Source organism: Miscanthus floridulus, chromosome 17 (assembly GCF_019320115.1).
Source record: "Miscanthus floridulus cultivar M001 chromosome 17, ASM1932011v1, whole genome shotgun sequence".
NCBI classification, from domain to species: domain Eukaryota; kingdom Viridiplantae; phylum Streptophyta; class Magnoliopsida; order Poales; family Poaceae; genus Miscanthus; species Miscanthus floridulus.
Window position 1 is genome coordinate 101,350,036 of NC_089596.1, and position 23,386 is coordinate 101,373,421.

The 23,386-nt window shown below is 47.2% G+C and overlaps 1 protein-coding gene and 1 pseudogene across 1 annotated transcript; both read left to right on the forward strand.

Annotated features, from left to right (window-relative positions):
* Positions 1 to 612: 612 nt before the first annotated feature.
* Positions 613 to 22,098, forward strand: LOC136516192 (uncharacterized). Its single transcript, XM_066509555.1, has 5 exons — positions 613 to 1,066; positions 5,605 to 5,885; positions 6,000 to 6,134; positions 20,666 to 20,818; positions 21,881 to 22,098. The coding sequence occupies exons 2-5, from the start codon at positions 5,843 to 5,845 to the stop codon at positions 21,940 to 21,942; spliced, it is 393 nt and encodes a 130-aa protein (XP_066365652.1). The 5' UTR covers positions 613 to 1,066; positions 5,605 to 5,842; the 3' UTR covers positions 21,943 to 22,098.
* LOC136516093 (phospholipase A1 PLIP1, chloroplastic-like) lies at positions 1,916 to 3,151 on the forward strand (annotated as a pseudogene).
* Positions 22,099 to 23,386: the final 1,288 nt, after the last annotated feature.

Sequence of the window (23,386 nt, forward strand, 5' to 3'; positions counted from 1 at the left end):
ACCACAAATCTTCTGAATTTGTTCTCAGTTTCTCACTTTTTGATGTAATCTAGTCATTTAAGTAATGGGCCAAAGAGTGTTTCTTTCAGATGTTCTCAAAGGACGAGCTACTTTAGGTTGAAAACTGACGCACGTCTGTATGACGGTAATGAAATAGTGTGGGCCCGTGAAGTCAAGGCTGATGCAATAATGCTATTGAACATTTTGGTATTAAAGCTGTTTTGTTGTGGGTCTGTGAAGGTTTTGTTCGGCGGATATTAAAGTCGGCTGATAAGTCGGTTAAAACTGTTTTGTTGTAAGTAGATTATCACTGGGTGATAAGTTTAAATGAACGGGCCTAAAAAAAAGGGCCCGTTGATTTGGCTGAAAAAAACAAAAACATTATTTCGACTGAAAAAACAAGCTGAATAGTACGGATTATAAAGTCAAGGAACGGGGCCAGGATCATCACGCGGGCAGATGAAAATAGAGGAGCTGGCACGTGAAACAGTTCCAAGGGAGGAGGGTGACTCGCCGGGCACACCAGCGAAGCCCCCAGATCCCGTCGGATCCCCTCCGGCGGCTCCTTCCTCAAGTCCGGTAACCTTCTGCCCAGCGCCCGCTGCAGTTCTGGCGACCCCCCCCCCCCCCCCCTCCAGTCCGACGACGTTCTGCTCGGCGCCCGCCGCAGCTCCGACGTTCCTTTTGGTGCAGGCCGAGCAACAGGTACGGGCAGTTTCAGTGTTTGTGACAGATGGTGAACAGGGTCTGGAAGGTGGACGCCGCTCTTGCTCGGTGCCGGATGCGGACTTCTACATCAGCTCCGGCAGTCTTCACCGCCTGCCTCGGAGGATTCCGTCGTTATTCATTCTAAGGAGGAGGCGGCGAGATTCAAACGCCGTTTGACTATGGCCTTCCGTCCGTCGGAGGCGGCTCAGTCTGCGGCAACGGATCCATCTCTTGTGGAATCTTCGACGCTCGCCGGCACCAACTCCTCACAAGACAATCTTGCCAAGGCCTCGTTCGTTGGACTGAGACAGCAATCCTCGCCGGCTTTGAATCAACATCGAACTGCTCGTCTGGCCAGGTACGTAAAGGTTCTTTGGATCAATGCGCCATTAATTGCGAACCCAAAAGCAGTGGTTGTTCAAGCTCGAGATCGATTCGAGTGGATGATCAACGAAACGCTGCTATTGGCCTTGATTCGGATCGGAAGATGCTACGAAATCAAACTTCCTGCGTCCTTCCGCATCGTGGATGTGCAGTTCGTCCATTGAAAGGTCCCCTGCCGAAAAAGAAAAATGAGTTAAATACACCGTCCGTCCTTAAACCTGTAGCTATGTACCATCTAAGTCCATAAACTCTCAAAATCAAAATCTAACCCCTTTACTTTACTTGTTAAGTCGTGCACTGCATTGATAAAAATTTATAAAAAACACCTCCAGCAATGCCCAGCTTATCATCCGAGTCCCGGACTCCCGGTTCACCTGCTCCAGCCGTGACGTGATCTCCTGCACCTCGAAGGGGCTCTGACACATCTCCACGAACACACGCAGTGCGCTCACATCGTCAGCCACGCGGTCGTCGTATGCCGGCATGTTGGTCACCCTGGCCAGCGCATACGCCGCGGAGCGGAGGCAGTCCTTGTACAGCGCCGTGCAACTCATCACCAGGCGGTCCGCCGGCATCACTCACGCCCCGTAGCTAAGGTTGAACGCGTGCAGCCTCGCCGATCTCCTGACGGTAGTCAGGGAGACTATGGTGATCTACCGGATCGTCTTGGCGCGCTGCAACTCCGGTTGCCGGACTCTCGAGCAGGGAGACTCAGAGGCGCTGGTTGGACGTCCTGCCGCAGGTCTAGGCGACCAGGGACGTTATTCGATGCTCATTATTCGAGTGAAAATTTTCATGATAGAAAACCTGTTAGTTTTAGTAGATGAATGATCAGTCTCTAGAGAAGGCGGAGGCCGGCATCATACGCGCCAAGCTGGACGCGGACTCCACGTGGCCGTGCACTGCGCCGGCGTACGAGGAGGCCTCCGGCCCACAGCCGCTCCGGCCCATCCGGTCGCACCTATCCTACGAGGTGGCTGTCGCATCCTACATCCGCGCGCGCGGGCCTACTCTCATTCGGCGCGCGGCCGCCACCGCAACAGGCGCGTCAGGGCAGGCTCTACAACTCGGGCGTGGCCACGGACATGGCCGCCTCGACGGTGACGGCGGTGGTGGCCGCCAAGGACGAGGCGCGGCAGGAGGCGGCCCGCGACCTGCGGTTGCCGTTGTCGTCGCCGTGCGAGTGGTTCTTCTGCGATGAGGCGGACGCGCGGACCTGGTGCCTCGGCATCCAAGGCTCCGACTCGCTGGCGTCGTCGCAGGCCAACCTCTTGTTCGAGCCCACCGAGTTCGAGGGCACGGGGGTGCTGGTGCACCGGGCATATCTACGAGGCGGCCAAGGGCATCTACGAGCAGGTGATGCCGGAGATCGAGGCTCACGGGCCACTCGCTCGGCGGCAGCCTTGCGGTGCTCGTCAGCCTGATGATGCTGGCGCGCGGCGTGGTGACTGCCGACGCGCTACACCCGGTGGTCACGTTCGGGGCGCCCTCCATGTTCTCCGGCGGGAGCCGCGTCTGGGCGTCGCGAGGCGCACATCCGGTTCGTGGCCATGCACCGCGACGTGCACAGGGCCTTCTCGGGCCGCTACTCGGGCCACGCCATTGTGCTGCGCCTCAATGGCGTGCTCCGCAGTCCGCACTCACCCGTGCCTCAACACGCACAAGGTGCTGTACACGCCCATGGGCGCGACGTACATCCTGCAGCCCGACAGCTGCTTGTCGCCGCGGCACCCGTTCCTCCCCGAGGGCGCGGCGTTGTTCTGGCTGGACTCCGAGGATAAGCTGGGCATTACTGGAGGTGTTTTTTATAAATTTTATCCTAGTCAGCACCCACATGAAGGGATATCGACCTGCAGTGCACGACTTAACAAGTTTAGGGAGCTAGATTTTGATTTTGAGAGTTCGTGGATGCGATCTAAGTGGCACAGAGCCACAAGTTTAAGGGCTCCCTGTGTATTTAGCTAAAACAAAATCTTCCTAAAATTAAGCTGGATGCGTTTATGCCTAAGAACTTCAAATCGAGTTCTGTTCGGGTGGAAACGGTCCAGCCCAGTCCCTTGCATGCGCTGCATGCCTTTCCGCCTGGAGACTTCACATCGAGTTCTGCTCGTGTGGAAACGGTCCAGCCCGATCCCTTGCATGCGCGGTCGATCCATCAGGAGTCAGACGTCGCGGAAAAGCGCAGGTTGCACCTCGTCAGGCAGGCTCGAGCCTATAGTCTGGCTCGGACGGGTTCTTCAGGAACCGGTCCTAGGGCTCGAACGCTGGAAAATCTACCACGGACGATTTCGCATTCACGATCCTCTGTCGCCGATCGGCCTACCTACGCGGAGATGGCGGCTCGGCCTCCTGCTCCGAATCGGCAGAACCACGCCCCGCCGCCTCGCGGGCAGGGCCTTCCCCCGCGCGCCTTCGCGTGGGCATGCTCCACCACCGGCCGGCCAAGCTACCACTGGGCATGGCCAAGGTCCGCCCGGCAACCACGACCTGTCTCAAGGTGGGAGGCCTCGTCACTATAACCGGGCTCCTCCCTACCAGCAAGGGAGAGGACCTGGACGTGGCTCCGGTCATGGAGGTTATGTGCCGCACTACCAGCCTAGGTTTAATGAAGTTCCTCCTCATCCGCATCAGCAGATTGCTGCACATGGGGTCGACGAGGTAAATCAGACAGCGCCTCCATCTGAGGGAGCTGCAGTCAAGGCGAAGAAGCCGAGACCTCCACACTGTTTCAGATGCAAGACCAATGGGCATCTAGCAGATGTTTGCAAGGTAAAGCTGGATTGTCACATTTGCAATAAGAAGAACACCCACTTGCCCATTAGATGCCCGCTTCTCAGATTACCAAAGCCGACTACTAGCATGTACGGTTATGCTACGAATGGTCTATGCTTTTATGGGATGCCTGATTTGATATGAAGCAGGATGATCTTGAATTATCCCAACTGCATTGGTGACAGTATCAGGGGGTTCTCCTGCGGCTGCTGTGGTTCAGGAGGAGCTGGCGAGGTTTTCCCGGGCAGATTGGAATTGGGAAGCTTTACCTCATGAGGAGAACTCCTTTTTAGTTGCCTTCCCATCAGAAGATGAACTTCAAAGGATGTCTGAGGTGGAGTTCAAACTGAAGAATCATGGCGTTACTCTGCTAGTGTCAGCATGCCAAACAAATGGGGATGTTGAACCTGCTTACCAGCTTGATGAGGTATGGGTTCATGTCTCGGGAGTGCCGCATGCATGGAGGCACTACCTTGGTTTTTGGGCACTGGGAACAGCCATTGGGAAGACCCTTGAGGTGGACATGCTTACTTAGGCCTTGTTTAGATGACTTCATTTTGCAAAATGAAGCACTGTAGCAGTTTCGTTGTTATTTGGCAATTAGTGTCCAATCATAATCTAATTAGGCTTAAAAGATTCGTCTCGTGGATTTCGTCTAAACTGTGTAATTAGTTTTATTTTTTATTTATATTTAATGCTTCATGCATGCGTCCAAAGATTCGATGTGACGGGGAATGTGAAAAATTTTGCAAAATTTTTGGGGAACTAAACTGGGCCTTATAGGAAAAAGGGGGTGATTCGCATTAGAGTTGGAATCATGGACAGGAAGTTGCTACCTGCAAAGCCTCATACGGTCTTTGGCCTATCTGGGTACGACATTACCTTCACCCTAGAGAGCAAAAATTTTATTCCAGTGGTGCCTGTTCTGGGAGAGGACGATGATCCTATGGACCACGATGGCGATGGCCCGGCCTATTATCCTGCGGATGGGCAAGGTGACAGTCATCTGGCAAAGAAACAAAAGCAAGTCAGGGAACCTGGACCTTCGACACCTCCTGGGTCGGCGGGGGGGTCCAGCTCCGCAGCAGTTGGGATCGGTTTTACCCGCCGCTCCATTTCCAGATAGAAGAAAACTAGCTTTTTTGGTGAGTGATTCGGTTGCACATTCTCCTATGATGGAGACACATTCTAGCACAGTGCATAAGCGCCAGGCTGTTATTGGCTGGGTTTAGTTGGGTGAAATTTGGGAATTTGGTTACTGTAGCACTTTCGTTTTTATTTGACAATTAATATTCAATCATGGACTAATTAGGCTCAAAACGTTTATCTCGCGATTTTCAACTAAACTGTGTAATTAGTTTTTTTCGTCTATATTTAATACTCCATATACGTATCATAAGATTTGATGTGATACTGTAGCACTTTTTTAGAAAACTTTGATGCACGGGAGTTGAATCAGCCTGCTCTGGCAATGACACAGAGCGAGCTGGTGGTACCGGTGGATGCTTCCTCGGTACCTGGGCTAGTTAAGGCGCCAGCTCAGAAACAAAAGGAAGTCGGGCTTGCTGGGCTAATTAACTCCCGACCAAACTTTTAAATTTTGCCCTCCTATTCTTTTAAATGAGAGTTCCTCGTCTATATTTCATCCCTTATTTCTTACCGTACTTCAACCGATCTCCTAAATTTTTTCTACTTTACACTGTATTGACATGGACCCTGTTTATTGATCTCACTTGTCAGCTTTATGAGAAGAGAGAAAGGAAGAATAGGGGAGAGGATGAGGGACTCATACATCTAGAGGATTAGGAGAGAGAAATGAGAGTCCCTCATCCATCGGGGTTTGAATAGGAGCTCGGTTGGAGAGCTTTTTCATGAGTTTGAGCTCTCAAAATAGGACGAGGGCTTTAAGTAGGAGTTTGGTTGGAGTTGCCCTAAGGAGGAGACAGGGGCGAACAAGCCTGTTGATCTGGTGAAGGCGATGGCTGCACCTAAGATTTCAACATTAGATGTTCGCAATGACGGTAATGTTTCAATTTTAAATAATTCTGATGCTAGGTCTGAGAATTTCTATTCTGTGGACGGTTTTCGTCGCAGTCTTCGGGCTAATAATTCTCAGGTTAATGGTGTCGATGCAGCTGATGAGAATTTGTTGTCCAAGGCCATGTTGAGAGCCGCGAAGCGGAACTTGGACGGTCCGCTGGGGAACAAGACGGTGGCAACTGAATGCGGGATGCCACAATCGCCTTTCATCCCACAACTACAACTGAATGGTAACCCCAACCCGTCTTCTTCCATTTCTTTTGTAGGCATGCCGTCTGATTTATGCGCGGAAAATTTACAAAGGGTTGGGTTTAAACAAGGCGAGAGCTGCATTAGTAGTGTAAATGTTTCCATTAATGCGCTAAAACGAATTGAAATTGATAGGAGGAAATTACAGCTGACCCAAAAAGGTAAAACTAATATTGGGATAGCCACACAGGAGGAAGATAGTGATGATGATGTCGCTGAATCCACGGGCAATTTACTATCACAATTAATTCAGGAAGTCTCCGAAGTGGACTTTGATGAGGAAGACTTGGACACAAAGATTTGTAATCTTAAGGTCTGTCCTCGTAATTCAAAGAGTAAGAAGGATAAAAGGAAAAATTAAAAGTTTTAAAATGAAGGGTTTCTTTTGGAATAGCAGAGGTCTATCAGACTTGGCTAAATTCAAATACATTGCTGATGCAACAAAAGAACACAAGTTAGACTTTATAGCAATAATGGAAACAGGAAAACAAGATATGTCAAAAACAAATTTGGCATGACTCACAGAAGATGCTGACTTTGTTTGGCATTGCCTTCCTTGGAAAGGTCGATCAGGTGGCATCCTCCTTGGGATTAATGCCACTATGCTAGACTTATCGGTGATAGTTGAAGGGGAATTTTACGTTAAGTTTCACTTAACAAATAAAATTGATAAGTTTAGATTTAGATGGATTTTGACAGTGTATGGTCCAGCTCAAGATGATTTTAAATCAAGTTTCTTGGCTGAAGTAGTTCGTGCTTGCCAACAGAATCAGTTGCCCACCTTGTTTGGAGGCGATTTTAACATTCTAAGGCATAGCGGAGAAAAGAATAACACAAGATTTAATGATCGATGGCCGTTTCTGTTCAATGTTGTAATCGATAGCTTTGACTTGAGGGAAAACGAGCTGACTGGTCGTCAATTCACTTGGGCTGATTCATTACCTATTCCAACATATGAAAAACTAGATAGAGTTCTAATGTCTACGGAATGGGAATTCAAATACCCTCTAGTGGCAGTTCAAGCTCTAGACAGAGGGGTTTCTGATCATACACCGCTTCTCCTGGACACTGGGACAGCCCGCATACTCGGGGGGAGCGAAGCCTTTTAGGTTTGAGCTAAGCTGGTTCACACATGAGGGTTTCTTCGACCGAGTCGTGGAAGTATGGAACAAGCCAGTAAGAGGGAATAATTCAGTGCAGCGGTGGAACAATAAGCTTAGCGCCTTGCGGCGGCATCTGCGTGGCTGGGCTTCCAACATAAATGGAAGTTATAAGCAGCAAAAAGACGGATTGCAAGCCACAATCACAGATCTCGATACTGCAGCTTAGATAAGGGATTTGACTGAGGCTGAGCGCACCTTCCTTGCTCAGTCCCAGGATCACCTTACCAAACAACTTAGAGAGGAGGAAATAAAATATTATCAGCGTGCCAAGGTTAAGGATATTTTATATGGAGAAAATAACACCAAATACTTTCAAATGATTGCTAATGGCAAGCATAGGAAAAAGAGGATTTTTACTCTGGATGACGCCAATGGGAGAATTGAGGGGCAAGCAAACCTAAAAGAATATATTACGAACTTCTATAAAGATCTGTTTAGTGAACCTGAAGAGAGACCGTTTAGTCTGGATGATCGGACTGAGGATATTACTCAGGTATCTGAATATGAAAATGACCTCTTGACTACCTCTTTCACGGAGGAGGTCAAGATTGCGGTTTTCAATATGGAACGTAACAAAACACCAGGCCTAGATGGCTTTCTTGCTGAATTCTATCCGAAATTCTGGGGAACCATAAAGGGAGACCTTATGCAAATGTTCCATGATCTTCATAGAGGAGAGCTGCCAATTTTTAGTCTTAACTTTGAGGTGATTACCTTATTACCTAAAGTCCAGGAGGCAAATGTCATCCAGCAATATCGACCTATTTGTCTACTTAACGTGAGCTTCAAGATATTCACCAAAGTAGCAACACTAAGAATTAACCTAATTGCGGACAAAGTTATTAGCCCAACTCAAATGGCATTTATGCATGGACGAAACATCCTGGAAGGGGTCATCATACTGCATGAAACTGTCCATGAGTTACACCACAAGAAAATGAATGGAATAATCCTTATGATTGATTTCGAAAAGGCATATGGTCCTCCGACTCGAGCTCTGACTCGACGTCGCTCCTATTTTCCCTGGCCTTCACGCGACGTGCGATCTCCTTCTTCTTCTCATACTTCCACCGAGCCTCCTCGGCTTTCTTCTTCTTCTTGACATCCACCGCCTCCTTCTGGGCGACATGCCGAGCCGCGCCCTCCGGCCCCTTTGGAAGGTGTGGCCGGGACTTGTAAGCTTCAAGTCCCTACAAAACAGACAACTCAAAATAAAAAAGCAGGAAAGCAAAGGGGAAAAGAACACGGAGTAAAGAGAGGGGAGCATACCAGTTTGGACACCACCGAGGCGTTGAGAGGTCCGAGCTTTCCATCGACCTTCTCTTTGGGCTTCAGCTGCAGCACCCGGTCGAGGTGACTCCAGACCTCGACGTTCGGCAGCTCCTCCGGCGACGCACGATCGGGGTCCGTCGGGCTGCCGTACTTCCACATCGGCCGCGCCCTCTCCGCCAATGGAGCAACCCGATGACGGTAGAGGGTGTCGAACACACGCACCCCGTCAAGGCCACGTCGCACGAGCTTCTAGAGCTCCGCCTCAATGATCTCCACCCTCTTCTTCTCCCGACGGAAAGGGCCCCACGACCAACTTTCCCGCCTCTCCGGCCTTTCACCGGTGAACGCTGGGAACGGCGCCTCCACCGGGTTCCTGATATAGAACCACTCGTCATGCCACCCCTGGTTGGAGTCGCAGGGGAGGTACGCGGGATACGAGCCCTCCGCGCTCGGTTTCTTCTATAGGGTGAAGCCCCCCACCGGCGTGGCTTCGGGCGGATTCCCCACCGACAAAGTTCACCCAGAGAACAGCCGCCGGAAGAAGTCCACGTGTGGCTCCATCCCGAGGAAGGCCTTGCAGACGGTGATGAAGCCAGTGATATGCAGCACCCTAGTCGGATTGAGGTGCTGCAACCCCAGACCCCACTCATTAGGAGCCCACGTAGGAACCAGTGCGCGGGGTATCCTAACCCACGCTCATGGAAGGCGAGGAAGGAAACCACCTCGCTGGGCCGAGGTTGCGGGAAATCCTCCCTCCTGGGAGCCCTCCAGTGCGCCACATCCTTCGGTGGCAGAAAACCCCTTCACAGCGAAGGCCTTCAGCACCGACTCCCTCACAGTGGATGACCTTCAGCCCGACATTTTGCTCTGGATTTGCAAATGGATTTGTGAGTTTTCTCCTCTCCCTCGCTCTCTCCCTTTTGTCTCCTAGGAACCGTCGTGGCACTTAGACGCTCTTAGCGAGAAGGAAGAAAGAGGAGAGACGGTGGATGAGGAATAGGTGAAGGAACGGGGCGAAAGCCCTCTCCCTTCTCCTACTTAAAGAAAAGGGCATGGCAGTTAGGAAAGGCGCGACGATCGGGGAAAGGCAAAACGACGGGGGCAAAAAACCCTCTCCCTTCCCCATTTAATGCAGATGGGATACGATGGAATGCGCCCTGACCGATGAGACGCACCCTGCCCAATGGAACGACGCCTGATCAGACAGGACGTGGCTTGGGAATGGCCCACCACTACCGCATGACCGGACATGAAAACAAAGCGCCACCACGCGCAGGCGGCTCTCCACCTTCCCGGGTGGGACTTGAAAAAACCCAAACAACATGATCTCCGCTAGGAGAGACCATTGGGCCTCCTAAGTTGATCGAACGGCTCAGGAAAACGCTAAGAGACAGGTAAGGAGCAAAGGGACGCCCCATGTAGGCCATGCCGACTCCGCCACGAACGACGAGCATGGATCCCAGTCGAACATTTCCGATTGGCGCTCTTCAAACCCCGTCACTCAAGTCATCAAGGTAACATTACCGACCCCCACTATTTCTATAATAGAACCGATCAATTTATAAGAGCACAAGTACAAAAGCAATCACCGAAGTGATCAAACCATCATACTTGAACCCATATAAACCCGGTAGTCAACTGAAACCACAAAGGATTTCAAACCAACTTGCATACAACCAAGATCACAGTAATTCAACATAACAAGCCACATGTTACATCCATTTCACAAGTAGTTCATAAGTACCACATACATCAGAGTACACACAGTTATTACAAAACGAGTTCACAAATAGCGGAAGCAAAGTAGTTTAACACCATCACACACACTTAGTTCAAATACAAGCCAGTACCATAGTCATATCCAGCAAAAGCAGTAAGATAAGATAAAATAGATGATCATGCCCATGATCTAGTCTTCATCCCCCGCAGGGTGGAGACAATACTTGCAGTAGCCGTTATATAGCACGTCATCTGCAACAAGGGAAATAAACCCTGAGTACGAGAAGGTACTCAGCTAGACTTACCCGTCGTAAACCAGAAATAAATGACACCAAGGATTATGCAAGGCTTTATCGGTGGATCTAGCTTAACAACCATTTTGCATAAAAGCTTTAGTGATACGAGAGCATAATTTGCTTTATGAGTAAGCAGCAAGTTAACAATATTAACCTATCAACTAGATTAGCACCTGTACTAGAGCAAGCAATTGATTAACTCCAAACATTAGTAACCATATCCAGTATAATGTTGTATCATCATCATCATCGATTTAACCATCAAGTTCAATTAAGTGCATCTACGTTGCCGCTGCTCAGTCAAGTTCTCACTATCCGGGAGAGACGGCGATTCGAATCGATTCCTATCCAGCTAGAGGGGTATTCCTAACACAAACCCAGGCATACCTCGCAAAGGCAGCCTTAGGTCACCTTTAGTACATCTCAGGAATCGTGGCTCCGAGCAGCGCCGCACCCTCAGGGAGTCCACTCTGCCAGGTGGTCAATCTCACCTCGGACTTACGCCAATAGCTCCCCGCACATCCTTACTACCGCCAGGGTACGCACTTTCACTTCTCGGTCTTCCGGCCTGAGTTGAGCTACTCGGCTTCGCGGTCAGAACGAGTTATTCGGCCAACTAAGTGATAGGCATGCGTTCAACATGACATAAGGATGTACAGCGAATCAGTCCTTAACCGACACAGACAGGGATAGATCCACAACCAAGACCTCCTTGCCTTGCTGCTTCTCTATCGACCTCCCGCCCGGTCACAATTCATTATTAACACATGGTTATTTTCCACGATAGCAATTATAGCCAACCGTGACCAGACATTCTCCTAATATGCAGGTGACAGGAAATCACCTGACTCTTACCAGTCTAAGCATGGCTAAACTTTGATTCGCTCCTGGACCTAAATAGGATTCAGGGTACGTATACTGGCCAAGGAATAGATATATATATGCAAGAAGTGTTCGCATCCAATTCCTATCACTTAATGCATCAATAAATAAAGATACTCAAGTAATCATTTTTAAAACATAGGAATCTTAGAATTCTCCGGGGCTTGCCTTTCAGAAAAGATGAAGGTTGGTGATCGGGGCACTCAAGAACTTCTTCGTTGACTCCTTCAGGGGCCTGCACCTCCTGCTCCTGAGCTTGCTGCTGCTCCTCTGGAAGTACTGGCTCAAATTCTAGAAGCGTAACTCCCTCCGGAACACCTATTGCATGCCGATGCACAAGATAAATATCATGGATGCATAAAAAATGATATGATGCTCATGATGAATGAATCACAGTAAGTGTTCAACGAAACATCACTGGACACTCATTTACCGATTAAGAATAGCTCTATTCAAATCACTTAAAAACATGTATCTAAACTTAACTTGAAGAACAAGATCAACTTACCTAACTTGCATAACCTACGGTAAAGATGCTCATCTTCAGTTAAATGCTTAACACCTAAGAATATTACCATAAACTTAGAAATAGTAAAGGTATACATAATTTAACATTTAAAGCTTCGTATGCGTACAAGTAGTCACTTAATTCAATCACAACCAGAGTTCTACAATTTCAAATGACTTGTATGAGGACATTCTAGAAAGCTTATGAAATTCTCTACAAAACAATTGTAAATATCACAGCATGATACTTACGTTAACCAAATCGAATTTCCAGTGATAAAAAGAAATTCATCCATTGATAAAAAGAAATTCTATAACTTAAAAACTATACATGCACTAGCTCTGAAATTTTAACCAGTGATTCTACTGAGCAATAATAGATCACCCACAAAATTTATCATTTTTGGACCACAGAAACTCAAGATAAAATTCAAACAAGTTTGCATATATCCAAAAACACATTTCAAAGTCCTATTTAATTTATCCAGAATTTCTAAAACATGTGCTCATATAATATTTTTATTAAATACTAGACAATACTAGGAACACAACAAAATTAGAACCATAACATTTGGATCTATATACTAGGAAATACCTATTTTTGAATCTATATACAAATCTGTGAAATAATAAAAACAAAACAAATAAGAAAACAATCTACAACGGTTGGGCTGGCCTGAAGGACACGGCGGCCCGTGAAGCGCGCGCTGGCGTGGCCCAGACAACGGCGCGGCCCACGCTGGGCTCCCGCCTCAGCCACGGCGGCTGACAAGGCGGACCCGCGCGTTAGAGAGAAAAGCAGGGGAAGGAAGAAGACGACGGCGGGACTCGCCGTCGGCGGCTTCACCGGTGAGACCAACGGCGCTACGGTGCTCACTACAGCAATGCGCATCTAGCCGTGCCCTTGATTGAAGCTTTTGGCACGGCTACAGGGTCGGCGACGAGCAATGGCGGCACACGGCCACGGCAGGGCCGACTCCGACGACGCTACGGCGTCATGGTCCCTAATGGTGACCCTACGGGCTTCGGTGGTGCTCCTATGACCTAAAGCGAGCCAGAGGAGGGAATGGGAGGACGCGAGGAGCGCTACTCCGGCGAGGTCCGACAAGGCGGTGGTGGGGGAAAAAGTCGGCGATTGGCCCTTACCGATGCACGATTGACTCGCTAGCACGGTGGAAAAGGGAGAGGGGATCACGGCGGGGCTCTGGGTAAGCTGGGCAACGCGTTTTTGCCAAGACGCGGTAGCTAGGCGAGGGCGAAGTTCCGGCAGCAATGGTGGGCGGCTTCGGGCTGCGCTGAGGGAGGCGAGAAATGCGAACTGGGGCGGGCGACTCGGTCGGGCAGGCGCGGGGTGGCTTCAAGACGCGGCTGACCGTGCCAGGGCGTCCATGGCACGTGGCCTGCACGGTCAGGCAAGCGGCGACAAGTGGCGCCACGCAGCCAGCAACTTCTGAACCGGTCAGCCATGACGGTCACTGACCGATTTCTGAAAACGGTGATTCAGAGTTCATCGACGATGACTGACAGCGCAGGTTAAATGGTGATTATCTCCTAATCCGTGACGATCCAGACTATGCCATAGTTAACAAAGTTGATCATCCATATGTGAACTGCAACTCTTGTTATAGGAGCTCAAGCTAGTTTGGCTCTGTTAGGGAGATACAAGGTGAAACAGTTGGGTACACGAAACTACAAAACACAAAAAGACTTAGGAAAAATTCTAAGTACGAAATCAGCAAGAAATCCTGACTTGTGGGCCATGTTTGACCATGTTCCACTCATTTTCATGAGTTGGCCATAAAACAACTTTTGTTTCTTAATAAATTAGCTACAACTTTTGTAAAGAGTGTAAAGCCATGCAAGGTTTCTAAGTTGATCTTTTGAATCAGTCAAACAGTGACAATCCAAGGGTCAAATCTAGTCAAACCTTCACTTGAGGGCATTTTGGTTATTTTGATCCACATGAACAATGTCCCAACAAGTAACCTAAGTGTAGTTAAGGTGTAATAGACCATGATCAACCACTTTACAAAATTGTTATACCACTTATAAGGACCACATGTGATAAAAGCAACTAAAACTAGCAATTCACTCATATGTTGCAATGCAATGTTTCATATGTTGCATGACTTTTGTTGCAAGCTTAACTTGCCACATTCCTACCATGGTGCCATGTTTCCAGGTATGAGAAATTAATGTTGCATTCACATTTTGCACTACTACCATTCATAAGCAAGAAAGTATGAACAGACAGAATATGCGAATGTTGCATATGCATGTTTCAATGACAAATGGCATGATGACATAGATGATGCACATGTTTATGAAATAAAATGCAATTATGTGGAAGCCAAACACCTAGGGTGTTACAATTTCTTTATATAATCATTCATACATTCAGTCCATACGCTCGCGCCCCCCAGATGATTCGGGCCCAAATTGCCCGGGGGCTCAGAACTAAGGCATCGCACGTGCAGCGAAATGCATCATAATGCTCTGTGTTGCATCATGAAGCGGTAGTTGCCTCATTCAACATGAGCAACGACCGATCAGGGTTCGAAGGTCGGCCCACAAAGGGCTTGAGGCCGCCTCGCGTCAAATAGAGTTAGGGAAGAAAACGCAGATGAGCCCCGTGCGTCCCTCGCCCAGTCTACCCCAAAGCAGATAGGGTAATCTCAACCTTCTCATTCGATCCTAAACCTCTCGCCAAACCCATAGAATCTCCATCGATGGGAGACCAGCAGGCCAACTGGGTCGGTCTCCGAAACGACCTAGGCATCTGTTGGATTGTAGGTAAAGAAGCAGTGGAATGTCACAAGAGGGCTATGCCGACCCTATCACGAACGACGAACTCGGATTTCACTCGATCATACCCATTAGCGAGCTCACCAAGCGCGTCACTCTAGCCTGAGCGATCGAGGCAAGTGACAAAGCTCAACTCCTCTGGTTGTGAGAAACCGAGGATGAGGTAACTCACAAAACTCAAACCGACCCCTACCAAGCCCAATGGGGCTCGGGGGCTCAAGATCCCTAAACTAAACTACCTCGGCTGCACGGGTTGCACCGAGGCCAAGATCCACGAGCTCCAACTCGCCCGATCCCTAAACTAACTACCTCGGCTGCACGGGCTGTACCGAGGCTAGGATCCGTGAGCTCTGTCTCACCCGATCCCTAAACTATCTACCTTGGCTACGCAGGTTGCACCGAGGCCAGGATCCACGAGCTCCGTCTCGCCCGATCCCTAAACTAACTGCCTCAGCTGCATGGTCTACACCAAGGCTAGGATCTATGAGCTCCATCTAGCATGATCCATAAACTAACTGCCTCGGCTACGCGGGCTGCACAGAGGCCAAGATCCACGAGCTCTGTCTCCCTCGATCCCTAAAACTAACTGCCTCGGCTACGCGGGCTACCACGAGGCCAGGATCCACGAGCATTGACTCGCCTGATCCCTAAAACTAACTACCTCGGTTGTGCGGGGATCCCTAAAAAATCGCCTCGGCTGCGCATGACACCTTGGTTGAAAACTCTGTCTCGACTAAAATGCATGCACACACGCCCGCTAACAAAACCTCCCAGATGATTCTACCCGAATCACCCGGGGGCTCGTGGGCTACACCCACGGGTGCGCTCACGTGGACCCGCTGACGAAACGAAAACTTCCCCCATTGGCAACACGAAAACCCCTTAGACGATTCTGCCCAAATCGCCTAGGGGCACGGGGGCTACACCCGCGGGTGCGCTCACGCGCACCCACTGTCAAGACAAAAATTCCCAGACGATTCTACCCGAATCACCTGGGGGCTCGAGGGCTCCTATCGGGTTCATAAACCCGGGGTCCCTCATGGACCGGCTTCCCAACAAAAGCTCGGCCCAACAGACAACATTGCGAGCAACGCGCACCTCATGGGCCGGCCCAAATACCTAGACGATAGGCTAGAAGGACGATCCAATCTCTGACCAGAAGGCCTGGCCGAGGAGGAATGGCGCCTCTGGATGGTCTTCAGCCTACCTCTGGACGGTCTCGCCGACCGGAAGGCCTGGCCAAAATGCCACTTTCGACTCTGGCCCACTTCTCTGACTGGGAATGCGTTGGACCCCTACCTACGACTCATCTCCGACTGGCGCAATCAGAGTCGACTGGGATCAACCGATCGGGGATGCCCACTCGGTAAGGACCATGAAACAGATGAAAGAAAGTAAGGCAGCGCACTCAAGTCAACCAAAATATCAAGGACCGTACCCTGTACACTTGCAGGACAGTACCCTGTGACCTCCCTAGCGTGACAGAACGCAAGCAGTGTTGTAGGTGTCGACATTTTTTCCTATGGTGTTGTGGGCGTCATCAACTCCCATACCAGACAAATACACTAAGGCTCCCCCCACGTGACTCTGAGGCATCAATAGTGTTGTGGGCGCAGGTATTTACAGTGCCAAGCAAACATGGTAAAACCCCCTGCATGCCTCTCGACATCAACAGTATAGCAGGTACCGACATCTACCATACTTGAAGAAGACGACACAACCTCCCACGTGCATCTGATATTCAACAGTATTATGGGTGCCTACCATCATCTTATACCCACCGGCGTGGGCAGCAAGACTTAGCAGCGAACATACTCCCTCCCTCTCATTTGTAAGGTCATCCTCGTCATCTATAAAAGGAGATGCACTCTCTTTTAACAGATAAGTTCATTCAGATCGATCAGTTCACTAGTTCACAATAACAGAACCGCCAGGTTCAAACCACAAGCACACGCTCGAACACATAGCGCATAGCAAAGCTCCCATCACTCTTGGCCCCTCTGACCAGAGTCCGACTAGACCTCTTGTACCCCCTATGTTTCTCCTTCTCGTTTGTAACACCACTACAAACTTCGAGCACCTGGGCTCAGGAATAAAGTCATCGACCGACTCAAACTAGATGTAGGGCATGTTGCCCGAACTAGTATAAACCATATGTCATTGAGTGCTAGGCCACCTTCGATCACAACGTACGGCAAAACTATAAATATTTATGTGTTGGCCACTTTCTGCACCGACACTATGTATACTTAAAAGTGTCACCCATAAAAGGAGTACAGAGGTTTAGAGTAAAAAGAAAGCTTGCGCCTAGATATGTAGGGCCATACAAGATTATTGAACAGAAAGGAAATGTCGCTTATAAGTTACAACTTCCTCCAGAGATGAGTGCTATATTAGATGTCTTCCATGTTTCTCAGTTGAAAAGATGTCTTCATATACCTAAGGAAGCCATTGCACCCACCAACATTAAGCTCCAATCGGATTTGACGTATGAAGCGAAACCAATCTGTGTGCTAGCAGGAATGGAAAGAGTAACACGGAGCAAGGTCATTAAGTTCTATAAGGTGGTGTGGAATAACCATAGTGAACAAGATTCCACATGGGAATGGGAGGATTACTTACGTGAGGTTTATCACGCTTTTACAAAGAATGGTAGGTCTTTCAAATCTCGGGACAAGATTTCTATAAGGGGGAGGGGCTGTAACACCTCTGTGTTAAGCATCACAATTTGCACTTGCATTTCATGAGCATAAGCATCATCTAAGCATTCATGAACATGAGTATATGAAATTTTATCTCATTCTTATACTTTGTCACATGAAATGTTGATTCATATATATATGCTAATGCTTACATATGCTAGGATTTACATGTGACCAATGTATAAAATATTTGTGGGACCTTAGGAGTACCATAAACATGTTTAGAATGTCACATGGAACAACTTATGTATTCATGACTTGGACCCATTTGGCCTCTAAGTCATGGTTATAGTGTAGGCTTTCATTTTCAAGTTGTATATTTGACCTAAGCTGAACTATAGCATAGAGTGTTTGCATGGTAGTGCATCCTTAAGCAAAGTTGTAGTACTTGACTAGGGTAACAACTTTTATTTTTGGGTTAAGGTATAATTCAGTGCATAGCATGCTTAAAAACAACTCACAAGTTTCAACAAAGGGTTGTTTTGTACTTAAATTTTTTGTCTCAAACGAGGATTTCAGTTTTAAGTGCAGCACTTTAGGGCTTTGTAGATTTCAAACTATTGAGAATTTAGGGATTCTTCCTAAAGCAAAGTTGGAGATCTCATGTAGCTCTACAACTTTTATTAAGGATGTTTTTGCTAATTTGCAACATATTAGGAGTAATTGGATCACCAATTCACACTGTCAGTCGACGAAAGGAAGCGCCTGAACCGCACCCACGCACCCGGTAGTGGCCGACCGGCTATAGACGCCGGCTGTACGTCGGTGTTGGCCCGGCCAGTTAGGCCAACGCGCGCCCTTAAGTGCCATGCACCCACCGCGCTCATTCACTCTCGCTCTCTCGCCCTCTCTATGCCTCACCTTCGCCGTGCCCGTGCAGAACCGCAGCGTCGCCGTCGCCGTCGCACCTCCATCGAGCTCGCACACAACCGCCACCGCACCACTATCCAATCCAACTTGCTCATAGCTCTGCCACCACCTCTTCCACCTTGTCGACCCGCTTGCACCACCATTCAAGCAAGGGTAAGGTCGCATTTCGCCTCGCCATAGCCACCATTGTCACCAGAGCGTCGCCGCGCTCATGGCTCACCGTGGCTCTGCCATTCCGCCGCACTGCATGCCTTCATTTTCTTTGGTCTAGCATCGTGCTAGAGTCTTGCAGCTTAGGTCGGAGATAGGGATGACGCTACTACGTGACGGCGCCGGAATGAGTCACCGCCCCGCGTGCGCCCGCCATGGCCGCCGTGGCGCTTGAGCTCGCCACTGTCGAGTTGGTTCACCGTCTCCCTCCTTTCTCACGTGCCTTAGGTCGAGTAACCCTAGGCCTCGTTAGTGGCAAGACAGAGACCCACCTTTCATCATCGTTTAGCCAGAACAGTGTGAGCACCTCCGTGCTCCATGCTCCATGCGCCATCGCACGGCCATGCATGTGGCTGAGCTCAACGGCGCCACCTTATGCCCTCACCTACACCGTGTAGCTTCGCTAGGTCACCAGGATGGAGTAGCCGCCCTCGCCTGAGTGTGCCATAGCTGAAGATGATCGACGTACTGCCACTGACCTCCATTGTCCGCTATGGCCATCATCGAGCTTACTCCAGCGAGTCTCTGGACCAACTAAGTGCACCCATCGATACAGGACATCGAGGCGAAGCCGTCGGTGGTGACCTCACCACTGGTGACCTCGCTGGCGACGAGTAGTGGTCGGTCAATCACCGTGCTCTGCTTTGTGTGACTGACGTGTGGGGCCAGATTGACTCGGGGTCCCGCTGTCAGCCTCTGGGTTCACTGGAGTCAGGTGTGTCTAGCATTTAGGTTTAGTTTGAATTTTTATTTCTTTCATAGATGTGAATCCATGTTTCAAAAATTCATATCTCAAGCTAGGAGTGTCTAATTTTGATGAACCAAATTTTGTTAGTTTTATCTTGAAGTGTAGTATTTGATAAAAATATAAGATGCACTGTTTCTAATATTTTTCTAGGATAATAAAATGTAGCTAGATAAATGCTTTTTAAATGGTTTCTATCTTGTAAATTGCATAACTTGAGCTAGAAAAGTGATAAAATTATGATTCTAATTTTGCTGGTCTTTTGTTGGCATGCTCTAGCTAGGAAAAATATTAAACCTATAGTAAACATACTTTTAATATGGTCTTCATATTTAATCCCAATTAATTGCTAGTTTCTAGTGAAATTAATTGAGATAAAAATACATAACATATGATCATGCAAATTTTTACACAGTATTCTTATGCTTGGAGGAATGTAGAAAAAAATATTAAATCTATTGTTTGACACTTTTCACTATGCTAAACTATTTTTGCTAAAATTAGCCTATGTAACTTGTCATTTTTTAGAGGTAGTTGTACTTATCCAAATGGCATGAAATTTATATAGTGAAATTTATTAAGCACTTGAATTATTTATCCTTTAAATCACCTTATTATTTAAGGAAAATAATAAATGGATATAAATAAGTTAGTTATGTTTGACCATGATATTTTCTAGGGTACTTGTGATACATATGATCTATTGATATTATTAATAAGGCTTAAAAGCAATTGGTTGTATACAACTAGTTAATTATTGCTTTATAAATTCAACTAGATGGTTGCATGTATAGTTTCAATGGAGTTGATAATTTCATACTGATAATGGTCTTTTCTGTAAAACTTGTTAATAACAAAGTTGTAGATAACTTACTTATCTACCTTGTGTTAAATTTTCATAGTCATAGGTCTTATGATTTAAGAATTATGGATGTTAAAAGTCTGCTGTCAGAAATGCTTGCTCTCTGTATAGATTTGAATGATTGAATTGTTTGACCTAGATAACTACTGAATCACATTCAGATGATTAAAAGAAAGTTGTAGCCAATTTCATAAGCTTTCTAGAATGTCCATAAACATATTATTTTAATATGTATAACTTCAGTTATGGTCAAAACAAGTGGCTGATGTCTTGTAGTCCAGAAAATGATTTACATAAGTGTTTGCTTAAGTAGTAGAGAAAAGATATGCGCCTACTCAGTAAAATAAAATGTAACTTGTTATTACTTTGATGCAATGCTATCAAAAACACTTATGAGGATGCATTTATCACATCATATCATATTATACATGTCATTATATATGCATTCGTAATATCTTATTCTATGCTCATGCATATAGGATCGTCCGAAGAGATAACTCTCCTAGAGTTCAATGAGGAAGCAGAAGAGGATCAGCCAGAGACGTCTCAGGCTGTAGCTCTAGAAGAAGAAGAGCAGACTCTCAAAGATCTCCCTGAGTGCCTGGATCATCGGTCAACCTCTTTCCTCAAAGGCAAGCCCCGGAGCATTCTAAGTCTTCCATGTTTTACAAAATATTACTTGAGACATTTATGTTTGATGCATTAGGTTATAAGTATTGATTGAAAACACTTGATGCATAGAACTACATTGTCTAGTTACATATACCTTTAACCCTGTGTAGGTCTAGGATCGAATATATGCTTAGCCATGCTTAGACTGATAGAAGTCGGGTAATTTCCTGTCACCTACGAGATATAGATGGATACCGAAGCACGGTTGGCTATATTTGCTATCATGAAAAAAAACCATGAGGTAATGAAAATGGAGGCCGGGCGGAGTCTATGTGTAGGTGGACTTAGGTGATTTTGTCTATGTCGATTAAAAACCATACCGTTGTTGACACTTCTAACAAGATTGAACGCATGCCTCTTACTTAGCTGGCCGGATAACTCATTTCGACCGTGAAGCCAAGTAGCTCAAATTAGGCTAGGCCCTGATCTGTTAGAGTGTGCACTCTAGATGGTAGTAAGGATGTGCGGGGAGCCAGCCATGAGCCCAAGGGTAGGGTAGTCCTGATTGTCCTAGCAGCTGGTTATCCCTAATTGTGTGGCGCTAGGCGAACTCGCGAAATGTGTACCTGAGTTATACCAAAAGTGACCATTGATCTGGTCTGCCTAGGTTTGTGTTAGAAATAAATTCTCAGCTGGTTGAAATCGATTCGAATCACCATCTCTCCCGGATAGTGAGAAACTTGGTTAGCCCCAACATTGTAGTAATTATGTTATGGAATGTGATGGTTCGGATGGACATAGAATTACTACACCAGCTATGGTTACTATTGTATGCTACTAAATGATATACCACATGTTTGGCACATGTTAGTTGCTAATCTAGAAATGAATAGCTATAATTAACGTGATGACTGAATTATAATTGTACCATTGAGTTAGTCGCTTTATATGCACATTGTTGTCAAGCTACCTCCACTTATAAAGCCTTGCATAATCCTTAGAGTCACATTATTTTTGGTTTATGACGGGTAAGTCTAGCTAAGTACCTTCTTGTACTTAGGGTTTTATTCCTATTGTTGCAGATGGTACAGTTTATCACGGTTATTGTAAGAACTGCTTCTGTCCCACCGTGGATGAGGAGTGAGCCCTGGTCATCTCTTATTAATCCTTCTTATATGCTTTTGTGGGAGTTTGATCACAAACTGGCACTATGTATTTGAACTATGATGGCAGATGTTAGTTTCAAACTTTAATTTGCTTCTACTACTATTTACTGAAGTTGGTTTGTAATAACCTTAATTCGTACTCTGATGAATGAACTATATTTGTGAATTTTATGTAACATATGACATGTATGTTGAATCATGTACGATCTTGGTTGTATATTGATGGTTAATCGAGACCCGTCGTGGTACTCGATGGACTACTAGGTTTATATGGGCTCAAGTATGACAGTGCGACCGCTTGCGGGCTGCCATTGTACTTGTGCTCTTATAAATTAGTCAGTTCTGCTATAGTTTATGTATTTTAAAGGATTGATTTTTTAGAAATGCCTATTCACCCCACTATAGGCGGCATCCTTGGTCCTTTCAATGTGAAATATAAGGGATACAATGGCTATACCAAGTTTTCAGAGAAGTCCAAAATCCTGAGCAATAGCCCAACTCTACTTGAATCTTACTTAGCTAAGCTATACTTTAACAATCTAAGTCCTAAGAGCTCTTCTCTTCTCTGATTGTCTTGATTATTCCTCTCTTAGATGGAATGGAATGCCTTTCTAGAGGGGTATGGGGTCCTTTTATAGGGGCACCTAGCACCCTGTGGGCCCATAAATCCATGGCATGGCTCCATCTTGTCCCTCCAATCCAACCAACTTCAATGCATGGTGAAGATTGATCCTCCAGGTCGGTGGAAGATCCATGTTTGAGGAGGGGCTGACAGGGGGACCCACTGGTCGGCCGACCAAGGGGGTCAATCAACCCCCTCTAGTCTCCTCTACCATTGATCTTTGGCGGTAAGTCTCTAATGGTGGATGTGAGGCCAGTGGAATTGGTTCCATCACGGATCATCTTGATTTTTTGACGTAATATGGCCCACTTTGGTCCGTTTTCTAGATAAATCAGTCTGCATGCCAATATCACCAAGACTTGTAGAATTTGTTAGTTTAAAGCCTCTAAACCTATGTTGGTCATTGATTTTAAGGATAAATGCAGGTGAAATTGATGGTTTATTTTTGTTGTAGCGATCGTCAATAGCATCAACGCCTACGACAACTTGCCTCTACTACTAAGCTCAAGGGCAATGTCAACTACTTTGGAACTAAGGTCTACTCCACCTTCATTAACCAATTTGGCTCGATGGGCTCACCGACAACTTTGGTCCAGACATCTACTTCAACTAATGCGATTATGTCCACTACACCAAGCACAACTAAGGATTCAGTCACGAGCGTCAGCCAAGAGGGGCTCGGGAGCATACTAGAGGACCAGTCGCTCGAGAAGGTGAGTTATTTTGCCCAGCGCTCATGAGAGAAGATTTGGAGGCCTCACAACAACCTTCGACTATGACTAATACTTTGACTACATCGA